This window comes from Callorhinus ursinus, unplaced genomic scaffold, assembly GCF_003265705.2.
Source record: "Callorhinus ursinus isolate GAN/ISIS: 27379988/994484 unplaced genomic scaffold, GSC_fseal_2.0 scaffold1, whole genome shotgun sequence".
Taxonomy (NCBI): domain Eukaryota; kingdom Metazoa; phylum Chordata; class Mammalia; order Carnivora; family Otariidae; genus Callorhinus; species Callorhinus ursinus.
The window spans coordinates 122,214,551-122,232,493 of record NW_027397063.1 but is presented as its reverse complement, the minus strand read 5'-3'; the positions used below and the strand labels follow the sequence as shown (position 1 = coordinate 122,232,493).

The 17,943-nt window shown below is 47.7% G+C and overlaps 1 protein-coding gene across 7 annotated transcripts in view; it reads right to left on the bottom strand.

The window, feature by feature from the left end:
• GALNT15 (polypeptide N-acetylgalactosaminyltransferase 15) overlaps positions 1 to 17,943 on the bottom strand; it is a 101,742-nt gene that overhangs the window by 16,046 nt on the left and 67,753 nt on the right. For 5 of the 7 annotated variants that reach the window (XR_012380647.1, XR_012380646.1, XM_073900472.1 and 2 more), the window contains exons 2-6: positions 16,257 to 16,423; positions 12,489 to 12,693; positions 5,581 to 5,748; positions 3,131 to 3,248; positions 1,199 to 1,393 (exon numbers count right to left, since the gene is read on the bottom strand). Coding sequence is in view for 5 of the 7 variants with exons in the window: in XM_073900472.1 (XP_073756573.1) it covers positions 1,199 to 1,393; positions 3,131 to 3,248; positions 5,581 to 5,748; positions 12,489 to 12,693; positions 16,257 to 16,423 (853 nt within the window). In the remaining 2 variants the exon portion in view is untranslated. The remainder of the gene's footprint in view (positions 1 to 1,198; positions 1,394 to 3,130; positions 3,249 to 5,580; positions 5,749 to 12,488; positions 12,694 to 16,256; positions 16,424 to 17,943) is intronic. The other 2 variants (XM_073900479.1, XM_073900467.1) reach the window with 2 other exon arrangements.

The window sequence follows — 17,943 nt, the reverse complement described above, 5'->3', positions numbered from 1 at the left end:
GAATATTCCTTCATGCATATTCTATCACCTTCACCTTTCTTGGTAATGAAACAAACTGGCGAATCTACCCAGCCCTTGTCTGACCTCAAATGAGGAGGCATGCTGACAATGAACTTGCTCTTCTGTATAACCTTGTCTGAGAGGAAAAAACAAGAGAATGTCAACTATTCCAACAGTGAAACCCCGGCCTTGTCTTTCGGGTGCCCAGAATTTCTGTATCTCAAAATCCACGTGAGGGTTTTGGGGGTGGGGTGGGAGATGGGATGGGAGGATAGAAATTATAGAACGAAATTAATTTTTAATTATTTAAATTTAAAGTAAATGCATAAAGTAAATGCCTCCACCTTCAGGGAGGCAGTGATATTATTAAAATCTTGACACTGATGTCAGCAATAGGACATTTCCAAAACATGAATTAATAGGAATGTTCAAAAGAAAAAAAAGAAGGCCTTCTCATTTACCAGTAGGAGGTGCCATTGTCCTTGTGAAAGTCATCAGATAACAGATGGCGAGATTTGTGGATCAGAGAATAGAGCACACCCAGCAGAATAGGCTGGTGAGGGGCTTGTGGGAGTTGTCCCAAGACCTTTGTGGGTTCCAGAAACCTTACCTTTGGGGCCCCTGCTCCCAGCATAGCAAACATTAATGGGAACCCACATCTCATGTCGAATAATATTTATGTGTTACCCCATAAGAATTGAACTGAATGGCAGTTGAAAATGCACTGCTTATGGACATTTAATTAAATGTTTAAATTTTTAATTTTTCTGGGGCTTGTTTTGGATCTTTTATGTTTATTTTTATACTTTATTTGTTTCAGGTCTTGGGTAATTTCATAGCCTTGAGCACTTTGCCCAAGATGAAAAGGCCCTCTGAGACCTGTTACTGCTTATTCCCTGCCCAATCTGTCCTCTGCCCCAATCTGTTCTGTGACACATCCCATAGATGTCATCCCACTGACATCAGGAGGCTCCAGGCCAAGACCAGCTGGGATGCCCTGACACTTGAGAGAGATGCTTGGGAGAGACAGGCAGCCCTGCCTAGTAGAGGAGGCACTTGAGAGAGGCAACTTAAGGGAAGCACAAGCCAAAAGCGTGTATTATCCCCTCCAGGCTAGAGGGAGAGGCACTCCCTGGCTCACCCTCCCGCTGGTGGCGGAGTGGCAGGTCAAGAAGGCCCTGCCGGGATCTCCCCTTACCTTGCTCAAGGAGAAGGCCTCTGGGCTGTGCCTGTAGAAGGTTTCTTTGAATGAGCCCAGCCAAGTCTCAGCAATGCGAACCTTGTTCCGCAAAGCAGCCTCCTGATCAAGGAGGGAGTGGGTTTCCTGATTCCGGTAGATGTGCCCCACCCGAGAGCAGGGGAGGATTTCAACGGAGCCACCACAGAGCCAGACCTGCCAGAAAAGAAGAAAAATAAACATCTGAACACCACTCCAAGTTCATGGGAAGTCAGGGATCCAGGGTCTGGCAAAATGCACAAGAAATCAGGAGCACAAAATTGTAAAGAGATTTCTCGTCCTCAGGGTGCCGCAGAGTTCCCAGATCTGGGAGTTCTGGGCAGGGGAGTGACAGGGTGGGAAGAATGAGCCCAGCTGTCCCGGACAGAACCAGTGGAGTGAGGGGGCCACATCCACGCGACCACCTGAACGTGCCCTTCCCCTGAAGCACACCGAGAGGGGCAACTTTTAGCACTTTCGGAGATGTGGCCATGTGTTCCCCTGTTTCCCAAACCTGCTTCCTCAGGGAAAAAGGGGTCCCTAGTGGTCAGAGAATTTCTAAAAGCTGGTAACGTCCCCTGCAAGGGGAAAGCAAGCTTTCTCTAGACATAGTCTCTCCTTCTTCAGGAGGATTCTCACTGTTCTCCGCTAATGTTCCTGCCTACTCCCAAATGCCTGGAATTCATTTGCTAGGAAGCCTTTCATTTCATCCTTGGGGATAAAGACGAAAAATGAAAACGTTCCTAGCATAGGCAGCATATGAACTGAAACACACCAAAGATGGAGTTCCCAAACTGTATGCCAAGGTACCCCCAGGGTGCTCCAGCAACCTCAAAGGGCCATGCAGGCTATTTTAAATGGTTGAGAGAAACATAGTGACATCTGTTGGTTGTTCTGCAAACTACAAGCTTGAGGTAATTCATGGTTTCAACATTAGATGGCTGCACTTCTGATAATGGACAGCTCTATTGGGTCGGGCTTTCAGTGATTGCTATGATGAAAAAGCAAGTATCGTGTTAAAATCGACATGGAACGGGAAACGAGGTCTGATCTGATTCCGAGGTTCGAGAAGTTGGGTGGTGCCCAAAAGGCGCTAAAGTATTAGGACAAATACTTATTTTTTGGAGCTAGGGTAGTTCCTTCTTATCCACGGGGGGTATGTTCAGGACCCCCAGTAGATGCCTGAAATCATGGATAGTTCTGGGCCCTATATATACTATGTTTTTTCCTTATACATACATATGTACCCGTGATAAAGTTGAATTTATAAATTAGGCACAGTAGATGCACAATAACTAATAATAAAATAGAACAATATAATGATATACTGTAATAAAAGTTATATGATTATGGTGTCTCTCTCTGAAAATATCTTCTTATAACGTACCCGCCCTTCTTGTGATGAGATGGAGTGAGAGAAATGTCACAGACACTGTGACCTAGACTTCAGCTACTACCGACTTGACGATACCTCAGAAGGAGGACCATCTGCTTCCAGACTGCGGCTGACCACGGGCAACTGAAACCGCAGATAAAGGGAGACCACTGTACTCAATGCACAGAACTGTCTGGCATTGGTTTTGGCCTATGGGTGCTGTGAATAGTGACAGAGATGCTGAGGGTGCCGTGCACAGAGAATGTACAGGAACCCCTGCATACAGTATGCGTGGCTGATACTGTGCCCTTTCCTATGGGCAGGTTTGATAGCTGGCTTCGTGAGGGAGGCTGGGGGCACAGTCAAGGTAGGGCACGAGACAGATGGGAAGAGGAGATTTGACACACCACATTTCATGACTTTATACTTTGCTTGCAGCCTTAGACCTGACCAGGGACATTTAAGGGCTGCCTCCAAGCTGGGACCATACCCACTTCTCCCCAAAACCCATCTGGCTCCTCCTTTGGTCCAGGACATACCTTGAGAGACAGCTCGAGGTTTTCACCACCCTGCAGGGACATGAGAGGGTCATACGCTCCAGTGTTTTGGAAGTAATGTCTGTCGATGGCGACAACCCCGCTGGGCACCACAGGGCTCCTGGGCAGAGAGAAGATGGAACAGATGGCAGTTCAGAACCCTGAGCATATCAGGAAGGCTTACTATGCGGGAGCTCCAGAGGCCGAGAGAGAGTGGGCTATGGGCCCAGATAGACCTCAATGCTTTTAATTGCAAGACCAGAGCCAAGCAACCATGTCAAAAATCCCAGTATTTTATGAGAAGAGAGTTATGGTTGCCTGGGTCCTTTTACCTCCTAAAGGGAGGGACACGGGGCTGCACCCCAAGCTCTCCTACCCTCCGGCTTGAGTACCTCTAGGGAAACCTTTGGGAAGAAGGCCTTGTTAACATAATGCACCTTAAGGCAGGTAGCACCAGGCTAGGGAAACAAGGGAAACAGTCCAGCTTTTTCTTCCCACATCCCAAGGTGGGACTTAGGCAGATACCGAGGGCAGGGTGCAGGCGGCAGGGGGCCTGGTGTGCCAACCTCTGGCCAGAGGCCATGACCAGTGAAAGTGCATGGTGGTGAACAAAGATGCGGGACAGCTTGAGCCCAACGTGGGGCAATCCCTCCCGCCTGATGCTGACCCCCCCACCCCCCCAGAAGCCTGGAGCTCAAAATCAACTTCAGGGAGACAGGATGAGGGGACATGCCTGGATGATAGATTTAAATATGCGATCACTAAGCTGTCATGGAATTTGACTAATTTGCAGGGACGTTTTCTGCTGTTAGGTGGAAAGAGGGGTTAAGATAGAAATGACCGAAGTCCAGGTATTAGAAAAAAAAGACAATTTTTTTTTTTTGCACTTCTAAGCTTGTGGCTTATCAGACTTCTGTTAGAGTCACACTCCCTTGGGCAGACCCTTGGGAAGGCCTGTTTGTGCCTAATGCCTTCCTACCGTGTCCCTGTACTAGGAGCTCAGAAACCAGCTGGATAATTGGTGAGCGTTGGGCACTGTCTGATGGAGATGGACCATGGCTCATGGAAGTCAACTGCCCGGAGGGGAACATCACACGATCCCTTGTCCCACAGGCGCTCCTTACAATGTGACATTGACATTGCTTCCCCTGAGGGGTGGGGTCTGTGTCTCCTTCCCATGAACCTAGGTGGGTCTGTGATTGTTTTGGAAGTGACCCTGGGTGAATTCTGAGGCTTGGTGAGAGAAAGGGATACGTCATCTAAAACATTATACTGAGTGAAAGAAGCCAGACATGAAAGGTCACACATCATATGACTCCATTTATATGACACATCCAGAATAGATCAATCCATAGAGATAGACAGTGGTTGCCAGGTGCTGGGGGGAGGAGAGGGTGGGAAACAACACTTAACAGGTAGGGGATTCTACTTTGGAGTGATGGAAATGTTTTGGCACTAGATCGAGGTGGTGTTTGCACAACTTGCGCTACTTGTTATGAGATTGTTCATTTTTAAATGGCTCATTTGTGGTATGTGAAATTTACCTCAACAAATTATTTTTTTAAAGGGGGAGGGGGATAGAGCTTGTTTCACCTGGCCATCTTAGGATACTTAGTGTCAGAACCCAGTGTCACGGTGTAGCAAGCCCCAGGTGCAGTGACCTGATGGAGGGTGAAGTTCCCGTGGAGGTCCCAGCTGATGACCGGCATCAATCCTCAGACATCCGATGGGCCTCGGGGCCGCCCCCCACCCCTGCTGCCATCTTGACCCCATCCTGCCATCCTGAATACCATGGAGCAGAGACCACCAACCCTGGTGCTCTCTTTCATGATTCCTGACCCACGGAATCTGTGAGCTTAATAAAACTGTTGTTGTTCTACACCACTAAGTTTGGGTGGTTTGTTATGCAAAAGAAGATATCTAGAACATCTTCTTAAATAGAATAAGCTTCCAAAACCCAAACACGCCCCAACACCAGAGCAAGCAAGCAACTCATAGAATTTGATATATTTTGAGAGTTAGGGTGTCTTAACATTCACCTGACCGAATCCTTCCTTTTTAGCAAGAAAGTACCTGAGGTCGGGAAAATTCCAGTGTTACCTGGAGAGGGAGAGTTAGGTCAAGATCCCAGCTTGGGTTCTCTCACTGCCCCACACAGGGGTGTTCACTGAAGAAGCTACTTGAAAGAGCTTAAGCTGGACTCCATTCACTTGAGAATATAACAATAATAACACTGAGGTTTGAGTGCCTGGCACTCTCTCTGCTTTTCATGTAGGGACTATTTCAATCTTCCCAACAGCCCTGTTACCCTCAGTTCATTGATGAGGAAACTGAGGCATAGATTAAGTAACTTGCTAGAAAACAGGTGGGGCCAGGATTTGATCCCAAGCAGTTTGGCTGCCGAGTCCTTCCTGAGGAAACAAAGAAGAAGTAAGGCTGTGTGAGGGCCTCACCTGACGGGGCTGATGGGGGATTGGAGGGTCTTCCGTTCTCGCTCTGGCAAAGGCTCCCAGTGGAAATCCAGCTTCCAGTCCAACACCCCACGCTGCAGGTCCTTGGAGGGGTAATACTGGAAATTCTTCCAGTCAATCACATCTATGACTGGAGACACCACTCGGCTCCTGGAAAAAATTGTGGAATCAAATAAGGGATAAAAACCATTCACTTGCTGGGGGATAGAAGCGTAATCTACACTCGCGCTGCCGAATATGGCAGCCAGTATCCACAAGTGGCTAGCAGGCACCTAAAATATGGTCTGTCTAAATCGAGATGTAGTAGAAATATAAAAAACACACTGGATTTAGAAGACTTAGTATGAAAAAAAGCTGTAGAAATCTCAGTAATTTTTACATTGATTACATGTTGAAATGATAACACTTTGGATATAGTGGGCTTAATAAAATATTATTAAAATTAATTGCATCAGGGGCACCTGGGTGGCTCAGTCATTAAGCGTCTGCCTTCGGCTCAGGTCATTGTCCCAGGGTCCTGGGATTGAGCCCCGCTTCGGGCTCCCTGCTCCGCGGGAAGCCTGCTTCTCCCTCTCCCACTCCCCCTGCTTGTGTTCCCTCTCTTGCTGTGTCTCTCTCTCTGTCAAATAAACAAATAAAATCTTAAAAAAATTAATTGTGTCTGTTTCTTTTTGTTTTATAATATGACTATTAGAAATGTTTAAATTTAATGTTAAATACATGGCTTGTTATATTTCTATGAGATAGCACTGTTCTAGAAAATATGTTTTTCCATAAGGAATTGGGGGGTCTATTTAAGTAAAGAGCATGCCTGCCTCTTTCTTTTTTGAAAAACCTCTGTTGACAGCACCAAAAGACAGGAGAGTGGGGTTCTAGTCTCAGCTTAGCTGTGTATCTCTGGGCCTCAGTAAAATGGGAGTTTGAACCACTTCCCACAAACACCTTTCTCAGCTATAATGTTCTAAGTGGCTCTTGACTTCTTTTGGGGCCTTTGATCCCTTTGAGAATCAGGGGAAAACTATGGACTCTTCTTCAGAAAAATAATCATATGCACATATCCAAAATATTATGCACAATTTCAGAGGGTTCATGGGCCCCTGCTCTAGGGTCTGCTTCTTGTTCTTCCCTATATCAGACAACTTGATTAGCTTGAGGAATCAGGACCGCCAAACTCCAGCAGTGTCCCTGGTGTAAATGCACATGTATGTGAGCACGTGGCGTCTATAAGCAAACCAAAGTCCTAAGTCGAGGCTTATCTGCTTGCTCATTTACTGATGCTGTTGGTAATTGGATGTTACCCCTTTTTTGCTGTTGTTGTTGTTTGTCTTGTTTTGTTTGCACAGCCTGGGATATGACCTCAGAGAGGGTGATGGGAGAAAAGGGTACAGGTCAGAAACCTCACTTTTTACCTAAACAGGTCATCATTCAGGAGTACCAGGAGCTGATCTCCCCCTAGCCAATATCTCAGTCACATTTTTTTCTGGCCTCTCATGACTGTTACTTCTAAAATCTATGCCATGGTGTGCCTGAGTGGCTTAGTCAGTTAAGCCTCCGACTCTTGACTTTGGCTCAGGTCATGATCTCAGAGTCAGTCGTGAGATCAAGCCCTGCATTGGACTCCATGCTGACCCTGGAGCCTGCTTAAAATTCTCTCTCTCTCCCTTTCCCTGTGCCCCCCCTCCCCCCTGCTTGCTCTCATGCACGTGCTCTCTCTCACACGCATGCGCTCTCTCTCTAAAATAAAAAAAGTTAAAATCTATGCCATGAAATGGATCAGGCCTGAACTCAGGGGGTCCTGGAAGGTCTCAATCTAAGAGAAGAGAGATTCCTGGCAGAGAGATGCCAGCCACAGTGTGTTTACACTTCTATCGATGTCTGTCTCTATTCTTTCCACCTCGGAGAGGTCACACCAGGCTGGTTCTAGGACTCAATTATCTGTCCTTAAGTGGCTGACATTGGCATGAGGAGTCATGGGGTTTATGTTTAGAGCAAGCATCCCAATATGATTTTCCTGCCCTTTCCACATTGTTCCCTCTGGAAGGTAAAGTAAACTTAATCCCTCTGGGTGCCCACTGCTTCCGGCATCCTGAACTGACCTAAGAAAACTGAGAGGCAAGATCAAGGAAGAAAGGAGGACACCCAGCCCCCTCCCAAGTCTCCACTTACTGCGGAGTGAACTGAGCAGATGGGCTGGATTCGGCTACTGGCAAAGCATTTTGTGGGATTTCAGAGTCAAGAGCCAGGGAAGCCATGTGGCTGAATCCTGAAGAATCCCATCAAATTCGTGCCATCTTAGTAATCATAACAGGACAAGAAAGGAAATTGCATCTGAGCATCCATACAACTAGCTGCTCCTAGATCTTTGAGCTGTGTCCTGCCTGACAAAGCTGTACATTACTTTTGACCAGAAAATGGAACTCTAGAATTTATCAAGTCTATTTGCTCTGTCTTGCTGGAAGCTCAGAGTCCTATGCAAAGCTATCGGTTAACAACTGTATCACCGCAAATATCCAACGCTGTCCTTTCCTGCCCGAGATCTCCTTTTCCTTCTATTTTAACCAGACACCTGAGTGATGAATCACGAGACACTCTGAGTGCCTTTTGGGTAGAGATGAAGAGGATAGCAGCTGCTTAGCCGCGGCTGAATTAGGGAGTAACTGCAGTCTAGTGACTCAAAAATGGTGATTTTAAAAAACCCAAACAGTCTTATATTTAGCTTTGGGTTTTGTACCTACAGATGTGTCTGGTGTTCTTGGAATGCATTTAAAGTGAAATAGCAACGCTGCCCTGTTTGACTTGGAAGGAGCTACAAGTGTCTGCTTACACCATCATTCTCTCTTGCAAATTGAGTTTTAACTCTGAGGCAAGTATAAGGTTGATTCTCTCTTAAGCCTTTCTAAGCTCCAGGGGGGTCAGGCAGTTGGGTTTCAAAAGACAAACAGAGGTAACAGAGCTGTCAACAAAGACTGGTTGACTAAACGTGAGGTCAACTAATAAACTATTGTCCAAGTAGTCAAAATCTAACTGTGGCTTCAAGCTTACCAACCAAACTTAGGTTACTTACAAGCCCTAGCTTACCTCATCCCTCTTTATTATTCCTGTACCTCCATGTTCCTCTGGGTCTGTGATGTCTAAAGTCATTTTGGAAGTTCACTCAAATTCTTGGTGTTGTGGACAGTATCTTATGTTGAGAAGCAAAAGTCTCTGAATTCTCTAATCCCAGAGCTCTTGTTTCTCAAGTGTGACCCCAAGACTTGTGTCGGCCATTTCACGACTCTGTCATGCTGAGGGGCATGTGGTAGGAAGAAGGCTGGAGAGTTTCCCTGGGGCTTGAGACCAAAAGAAGCCTGCTCCCTTTGTGGGCTGGGGTCATCTTAGTCTCCCTGCTGCTCCTCACCACACACACACACACACACACACACACACTCTCTCTCTCTCTCTCTCTCTTTCATACACTCTTTGTCACACACACACACACACACACACACTCTCACACTTTCACATGGGATCCCTCAGACTGCTTTCCATCATTTAACCCCTTGCAGGGGTTAGAGGGGTTAGACCCCTTAGAGGGGTCCTCTAAGATAGAGGACCAGACCAAATTCAAGTGGAAAACAGCTTGGACAGCCTCTGGAGCCAGCGTCGCCCCTCAGTGGGTGTTGTCTTTCAGCACTTCACTGAAGGCTGCCCCTTTCCCATTGGAAACCTTCATTTCTCTAGGGCCATAACTCTCACTCCTTGGCTTGGGTATTAGAGCTGACAGTTAGCACAAGGCCATTGTCAGCTGGCAGCTGGAGTAACAACTACCCTTGATCTTCATCTTTGCTACTTTACACGGAAACCAACTACCAATCAGCACCTCTAACACTGCTCTAAAAACTGCTCTTTGAGCAGCTCTGTCTGGGGCTGCTATGTACAGTTATGTGGGTTGTGCACTGCCCAAACTTAGAGAATGCTTCAAATATCATAAGCATTATAAATTTGCATACTTCATTCTAAAATTTCTGGCAGTTGGCATTAAAGTAACTTGTTCTAAAAAATGAACATGCTATGACACATGTTCTGAGAAATGAGAGTAAAGGGTAATGAAGAAGGGACTCCTTTTACCAGTTCATACAAAGTTGCCATATGGCTCTCTATAGGCCTGTTCTGTGGCCAGGGGTGGGGGACCAGGGCTAGGAACCAGGCCTTGAACCCTCTGATCGGGGTGTTGAGGAAGTTATGACTCTTTGAAATAGTTGATGTATGGCTTGTTACGCTGTTATTCATCATCCCACTCCGCCTTTTTAATGAAAGGTCTTAAAGACCTTTTCCTGCCTCCTGCACAATGGATCCTCACCTGGTGACAGAATGTCTCCTGCCATGAGCCTCAGAGGCAGCTGGGACCCCTTTCCTCTCTTGAAGACAGCAGCTATTAGAAACTGTGCCCAATGGCTTCTATAGCTTTGCTTCACACGAGGTGAGCTGCCATGGGAGGCCAGAGAAAACGCTTGAGCAAAATTGCCATAGGAGCAAAGCAGACCTTAAAAGGGCCACTCTTCCAGGCCCCAGCTTTCAGAGCATCTCTGTGTGCAGTGGTGAGAGATGAGAACTCAGACCCACGAGAGCTAGCTTTTCTTTCAGACCCTCACCTGCGAAGGCCTGCAAGCTGAGCACCGGTCCCAAAGAAAGTGGGTTACACAGGAAGCTGTGAATGAGGCGTGGGGTGACAAAAAGATGGCTAAGCCCTAGAAGAGAGGGGACCTGAAGAAGAAGCCAAGCCAGAATGGGATCTAAGACCAGAGGCCGTGTGTGTGTGCACGTGTGTGTGTGTGGGGGGGGGGGTGGGGGGGGGGAGGGGGGGGAGAGGGAGGGAGAGAGAGAGGGGAGGAGGGGGGAGGGGGAAAGTTGGCTCAAGAGAGGAAAGAAAGAGCCCAGGAAATGAAAATTTCATGGACCCACCTTCTTAACTGGGAAAGTTTCTCAGGGAGCCCCATTTTATTTATAGCTGAGGACACTGAAGTATTGCCAAGTCTTCCTCTCTCAGCCTAGAGGGAGAAATCTCCAGATCTGTGAAAATGGCACCAATGTGAGAAGCAGACATGAGGGGCTCGTTCTAATCAATGTTGTAACACATGTCTTACAACCAGGGTGGGGAGGGGGATGAATAAATCTCATTCCCTCATCAGCCTGTCCAATTCTGAAAATAATTCAGAGACAGCAAAAAGAGCAGTAGGCCCAGAGTTAGAACACCTGACTCAGCGGCAAAGTCTCCGTGTGCCCCCGCAGATCATTTCACCCCACGGAGCCCCACTATCCCTCTCTGTGAAACGGAAGCAGAAGTACTTGCCTGAGGCGTCTCATGGGGGGGGCGTCAGGAAAGAATTATATGAAAACAGTCTATTCGGGTTATATACACGTAAGGCTTAATGATATTAATTCCTGAGTTCCTAAATGTCTGCATACAAGAAGCATAGAAAACGGCCTAGCTCTTGAGTGGCTGTGTGACCCTGAGGGGTCTCCTTGGCTTCCCTGGAACTCAGTTTTTTTCAGCAGTGAAATCGTGAGATAGGACTAGATGATCTCACAGGTCCCTCTGAAAGCCATCTGTCTGTGACATGGGGATGGGAATTAGATGGGGAATAGGCTGGACCACCTTTAGTTCCCACTGCAATGCGACGCGGTCATCACGATGTTGAGGGCAGGATCCAAGATGGCAGAGTTTGTTAAGTTTGCATGTTTACTTGTCCTTGTCCTGGTCCTGGATTTATACACGTCTCCTTTTCTTCTGAGGTAATAGCCTGGAGTGGGTAGTAATCTGTACTACTGGGCAAAACTAATCCTTCCCGATTTCACTTGAACTGATTGTTCTTTATTGAAAAGGAATTGCTGGACTATTACCGATTGACATCATGTTCCTTGAAACCTCCTTCATCTAGTGGAATATGCTAATTCCTCTACCTCCTCATCCAGAAAGGTCTTTTCTTAGACGTTGTCATCCCTGACTTCAAAGGAGACATCGAACATATACCATGGGGAGGAGTGCAAGAAGAGAAGTCGTAAGGCTTGGTTCTGGCATCTGCCCCACCTGGCTGGCCACCATCAGAAACAATCATTTGTTGAACTCCTACTGTGTACTAGGCCTCTGCAAACCCCGAGGGGTATGCCTGAGGTGGTCCAAGGTGGGCTAGGCACCAGGTTTTGCCTTTTCTTAGTGGGATATTCGGATTGAGGAAAATGGTTGACAGGGCATACTTAGGAACAGTATGAGGAGAGCAAGGAAGTGGGGGGTGAATGACAGCAAGATGGGGGAAAAGAACAGAGAAATGGTCAAAGAAAAAATGTTAAATGTTGGGCTAAGGGGTGTGTAAGGCAATTTTCTCTGACTTCACATTCCTGAGGCCTTAGTTAGAACGTTAGAGACCCCTCATCCCGAATACCAATGCTGGTTCTCGATGGAAGTTTAGCAATCACAGAGTCTAACACGTTCTGTTTAGGGGTAAGTACCTATGAACAAAATATGAAGACTTTTTCTCAGGTTGTATTATAATCCTGATTAAAATTCCTGACTTTTCCACAAAGGCAGTGACACCATGGTAAGATGTTACCCTATCCAGGAGTATTTGCAACTTAAGAGAAGCTGTTCTCCAGGCCCCTGTTTTTGTATTTAGAAAACAAAGCAGATGGACTGGAGGACCTCTAACTTCCCTTCCAATGTACCTCCCTATACTTTTGAAGAGGCTCAAACTCAAACGTCTGAAAAAAAAAAAACCAAAGAAACACGTTACTCTCTCTTGGGGGAACCTCGGGGGACTTGTTCAATGGTGGATAGATGTCCTGTGAGTGGTGGAGGCTGTAGACTCTTTCTCCCAGCCCCACCTCTGCTCCCCAGATCCCAAGGGTGAAGTTACCTGTCACCAGCTATTCTGCTGAGGAGGGGCTCCAGCCAGCCAGGGTGGCACTCACAGTGGGAATCCATGAAGACCAGCACGTCCCCGGTGGCCCTGGTGGCCCCCAGCATCCGGGCCCTGATGGCACCCAGCCTCTTGTTGCTCCTGAGCAACTTCACCCCCTCCAGCCTGGCCACGTATTCGCTGAGAGAAGACTTGAGTTGCCCTGGAATCAACAGAGTTGTGGTCAGTGGGGTCACAGATGCCACAGCCAATGAGAGTGTGATGACCATCACTAGGATCATTGTCAGCAATTCTCTCTTGGGAGCTATGGTGAGCACCAGGGTCCTGAGACTCAGATACATCACACTATGGCTGTTGCTAAGATGTAAGTTGCTTCATTAGTTTGGGGTGGGTCAGTATTCCCTCCAGTAAAAGCCAGGAGAGATGGTGCCATAAACCCAGAGAGGAGAGGAATGGCTAATCTTCTCTAAATGCAGCAGTGGGTTATGCAGATTCTGTTGGTGCCCGACTCAGATGACCTAGGGTCCCTTCTTAGGTTTGGTTTGGTTTGTACGTGCCCAGCAGCTGTAGGTTTGTTGCTAACTAGTCTGCACCCTTCTCTGGGGACATGCCCTTGGGTATAGAACTGCTTCTCCTGTGAGTGCCAGAGAGTCCTGCAGAATGCTGCCCCTGGCCCCAGGTGCACAGGGTCAATGACCAACCCGTGCAGGGCTACCAAAGCCCACTCCCTCGCCTCAAGGCAGGACAGATTCTGAGATGCAGTTGGCACTGCAGAGCTGTCCATGGGATCAGGCTGTGGCTGGACTTCATCCGAAACCTCATCTTGGCTCTCAGTTCCTTCCTCTGCCTCTCCTGCTTCCCCTACTCTCCTATAGGCTTCCCCTGAGAGTACACCCCCTAAAAATCACAAGCACATGAATCCCATCTCAGGCTCCGCTAAAGAAATCTGACCTAAGGCAGTGGTCAAGGATGTCAGAGACAGAGGTCCATTAAATGTGGCCACTGGTAGATCATAGGTGGTGCGGGCCAAAGGGTTTCATTGTAATGGTAGGGGTGGATAGGAAATGCAGTGGGTTGAAGAGAAAGTGGGACGTGAAAAACCGAGACCAAGAGTCTAGACGTTCTTTTAGGAACAATGATTCTAGAGGGGGTAAAGGGAGAAGCTCATTAGGTTTTGTGTTTAAGAGCTTTCTTGTCTTAAACACCCACACGCGCACACACACACACACACACACACATATGCATACATCAAGATGAACAAGCTAGTGGAGAAAGAAGGAATAATGCATTCATGGAGAAGTAGTGTCCTTCATGAAGTCTTGGAAATGGGGTGCCCCTAGTCCACTGAACTAAGATTTCAGGGCAGGGATTATACCTCATGCATTTCCACTGCTCTGATCCCTAGCACAGGGCTGGCCCATGGTAGGTGCTCAGTACATGTGTGTTGAACAGAACTGTGCCGAAGAGCAAGAGTTTCCCTGGTTCTCCAGCCCAGAGGCAGTCTTGATGGGAATACGCATAGTCTTGCTACTTTGGTAGCTGGGTCTCCAGGGAGTTCGGGAAGGCTCAGGCAGCCTTAGGTGAAGGCCCTACAAGACTCCCTGGAGAGCTGCCTTCTGAGCAGCACGTGGCTCCTTGGGGAGACTTTTCTCCAGAGGAAACTGTCCTGAGCAGCGGACATAAGGATTCCCAGTCATTGGCTGTTGAATCTCTTGGTGGTAAAATATTATGCCGATTACTTTATAATTATTTTTCTGATAAGTTTGTTAGTCCCAAGTCCGTTCCCTAGAGAAGGACCTCTGTTAGCAAATTAAAACTTCTGAACTTGAATGTGTGAGAACCAGCCCCTCGGTGACTCCACTATACTGAGAACTGCTAGTTGTCTTGTCCAACATTCATTCTCCTCTTCTACCTTACTAGCAGAAACTTGATCTTGTTCAGGGCAGCTAAAAGCACTAACCTACCAAGACTCTCTTGCTGTTAGTAATTGTCTTTTAATCTAACTCTGGTGGAAATACCATAGGTAAGAAGATTCTGGAAAAACTGTTGTTTTACGGATTTTTTTCTAAAGGACAAACTTGGCTGACCTCAGCATTTCACCCTTTCCTGCTTGCAGTGTGACTGATGTGCAGAGGTAGAGTAGCCTCGTTGGATTAGGAGGCCAAATGCCACACTCCAAGTAGGGCCAAGTGGAAAGCAGAAGATGCTGAGGACGGGGCACCAGGGTGGCTCAGTCGGTTAAGGCTCTGCTCAGGTCACGCTCTCAGGGTCAGCCCCATTTCAGGATCCCTGCTAAGTAGGGAGTCTGCTTCTCCCTCTCCCTCTCCCCCTCCTCCCTGTTCTTGCTTTTTCTGTCTCTTCCTCTCAAGTAAATAAATCAAATCTTTTTTTTTAAAGGGTGAGAGTATTAAAAAAAAGAAGATGCTGAGGACATTGGAGGACCCCACTGCCCTAGGGCCCAGCTCCTTGGCTTCTACACACACAAGGAGAAGGGAAGGCTACCAAGGGACACCGACATAACACGGTTCATAATCTGACGGGGGAGGAACCACAGATGTGCTCTTGGGAGGACTCTGGCACAGCCGAGAGTTCAGAGGGTCTGTGGGTACTTCCACCAGCCAACACAGCCCAGTGCAGGAACTGCTCGCCTGTCCGGCCTAATACGCAGCCATCTGCACCTCAGTAACCTCACATGCTTCTGGGGCCTCTGGCTAGTCTGATTCACCGCCGTGCCCGGGCTGGGCAAATTCCCAACATGAGGCCCTTCAGAAGAACTAGCAGAGGCCGGTGGCTACTCGAGACTTTCTTCTGTCATTCCCCTTAGAAGGGTGTTTTTCAGACCTCAGCAAGTGTTCAGTTTCCCTTGGAGCAGTCTGTTCTCCCCACAGGGCCGGGGGGACGGGGGGACCGCTACAGGCCATTTGGTTGAGCCAGAAATAAAGCCTGAGGGCCCAGCCGAAGAAGAGCAGTGGTTCTCAAAGCGTCGTCCACGGACCAGCATCATCTGTATCACCTGAGACCCTGTTAGAAATGCAGATTCATGGGGGCCCAGTACTAGATCCAGAAACTCTGGGAGAGATCCTAGCAATCAGTGTTCTAATAAGCCTGCCAGGCAATTCTGATGTACATTCAAGCTTGAGAACCACTGACCTAGAACCTTCTTCTGTCTCCATCTTCTTTTAGCAACTCAGCCAGGCAAGGGGCTGGTCCCTAGTAGTGAGTTTCCTGTCAGTGGAAACATTTGAGCAGATTCTGCAAGTCTGGGCTCTGGGCCTAACTCAGTCCTGGTCAATTCTCTTCTCTAGGCCTCAGCTTCCTCCATCTGGAAAATGAATGGATCAGGCTAAACAGGAATGATTTAGTGACTAATACATGTCAAGTGCTTTCCCCAGTGTCTAGGAGGCAGTGGGCGCTAAGGAATGGCCACCCCGCTGTGATTCTTGAGTGTCTTGGGAAGAAGCATATTGGACTGTGTGGAGGTTGAGACTGGGAGAGATCCCGCTGGGATCAGGCTGGAGTGACCTCCTGAGGTCCTCGCTGGGACCTCCTTGCCTGGTTTGGCTGCTTTGCCTTCTATGTCTTCTCCCTCCACTTCCTTACCAGGTACCCCTGGGGCTCTTCACCAATGAGTTACCTGCACCTGAATCCTCATCTGGAGGTATGCTTCTGGGAACCTTGCCTCTACAGGCTCCAAACCCTAGTCTTTGCATGGGAACCCCCCACGGTCTAGGCCCACTCGAGGAGCTGGGAGGAGCCCATAGCCACCTTGCTGGCTGAGGTCATCCACCAAGATGATCTCCTTCAGAAAGGCCCTGGGCACTGTGTCAAGGATGCTGTGCACAGTCCTCAGGAGGGTGGACCAGGCCTCATCGTGGAAACAGAGGATGACGCTGGCTGTGGGCAGGCTGTCCCCGGGGTACTTCTGTAGACACCTGCAGGGAAGAGAACCAGGGAGCCATGGGAAGAGAAGACCAAAAGGAGCATTGGACATCCTCTAACACACTCCCTAGGCCCTGGCCAGGGCTGCTTTAACCAGATAGCCTCCCCCCACCCCCTGGGTTTGCTTGAAATTTCCATGGAAGGAGAACCCATCACACCCTCACAGTAGTGCTGTCTACTGTCTCCCAATCCTCAAATCCCAGGAGCAATGTTTAATCCATGCCTCTCTCGTAGCAGTTGAGAGGTATTGCCACTATTCCCAGCAAACAACTGTTCTAACCTGTAAAATGGGAGTGAATGACATTACCAACCTCCTAGAGCTGTTGTAAGGCTTAAATAGGAGGAGGTACATAGTGAGTATCCTATGAACACGCAATGTCATTCATTTAAGGGCAGAAACACTATTTTCTTTATTTTTGTGTCTACAGCACCTAGCACATAATAAAGGTTAAGTATGATTATTGTTCTTGAAGAAGGGCAAGGATTGAACATTTGTGAGTGCCAACAATATGCCAGATACTGTGCTAAGTCCTCTACACATATTACTGCTTGTTTACACTAAAATAAGTCTTTGGTTTGGGCACTTACCCCCATTTTGTGGATAAGGAAACTGAGGCTCAGAGAGTGAACAAGACTTATCAAAGCTCACAGTGCCGGTAAGTGGCAGAGCTTCCAAGCTACCCTGCCCTTTCCCCTCTGCTGGTTTGTGGCTGGAGAGGTAGGGGTGGGAGGTACCACCCCTGTCAGGAGCTTGTCCGGTTCCCTCCTTCCTTTGCAGATGAATAGCATGCTCCCCATTTGCTTTGCATTTCATCTGCTGAGAGTTGTGAGTGACACCACAGTGGAAAGAATTATAATAACAACAGGTTGCTCAGAGCAGTGTGTGGCTCACAATTGTTCACAAAAGACGCTTTTTTTTTTCTAGGTAGCTTCTAAACGTCCCTCCCTGGAGGAGGATTGGCATTTGAGTAGGGGTTGGCTCAAGGACCTCAAACTTCCAACACCTAAAGGCAATTGTGAAGGTAGAACTGCCTGCAGACTGACCACCAGACTAAGGCTGGCCGAGCTGGAGGGAAATGCCACGCTGCTCCTCAGCTGAGCATCTCTCTGCCTAGTACAGTCCTAACCAAGGCTGAGACTCTCAATGTGCAAGACCCCTGCGTGTGACTCCAGGCAAGAATCTTCTGCCAGGAGGTGGAGGGGTGATACAAGGTAAGTGCTTTAAGGTAACAGTAAAACAGAAATCCTAGATTGAAAAAAAAATCCCAAACATACGAATATCTCATAAACTAGCCATCAATTATTTTATTAATTTATATATTAATGCCCTATTTCTTTCCATAAAGGATTTGAAGTCACTCACAAGGAATATGCACAATAAAATAATGGTAATATAAAAGTAAGGATGAAAAGTCAGGAGGAGGGAAATATAAGTAATAGAAAGTCAAGGGGCACTTGGGCGGCTCAGTCAACTGAGCGTCCGACTCTTGATTTCTGCTCAGGTCATGATCTC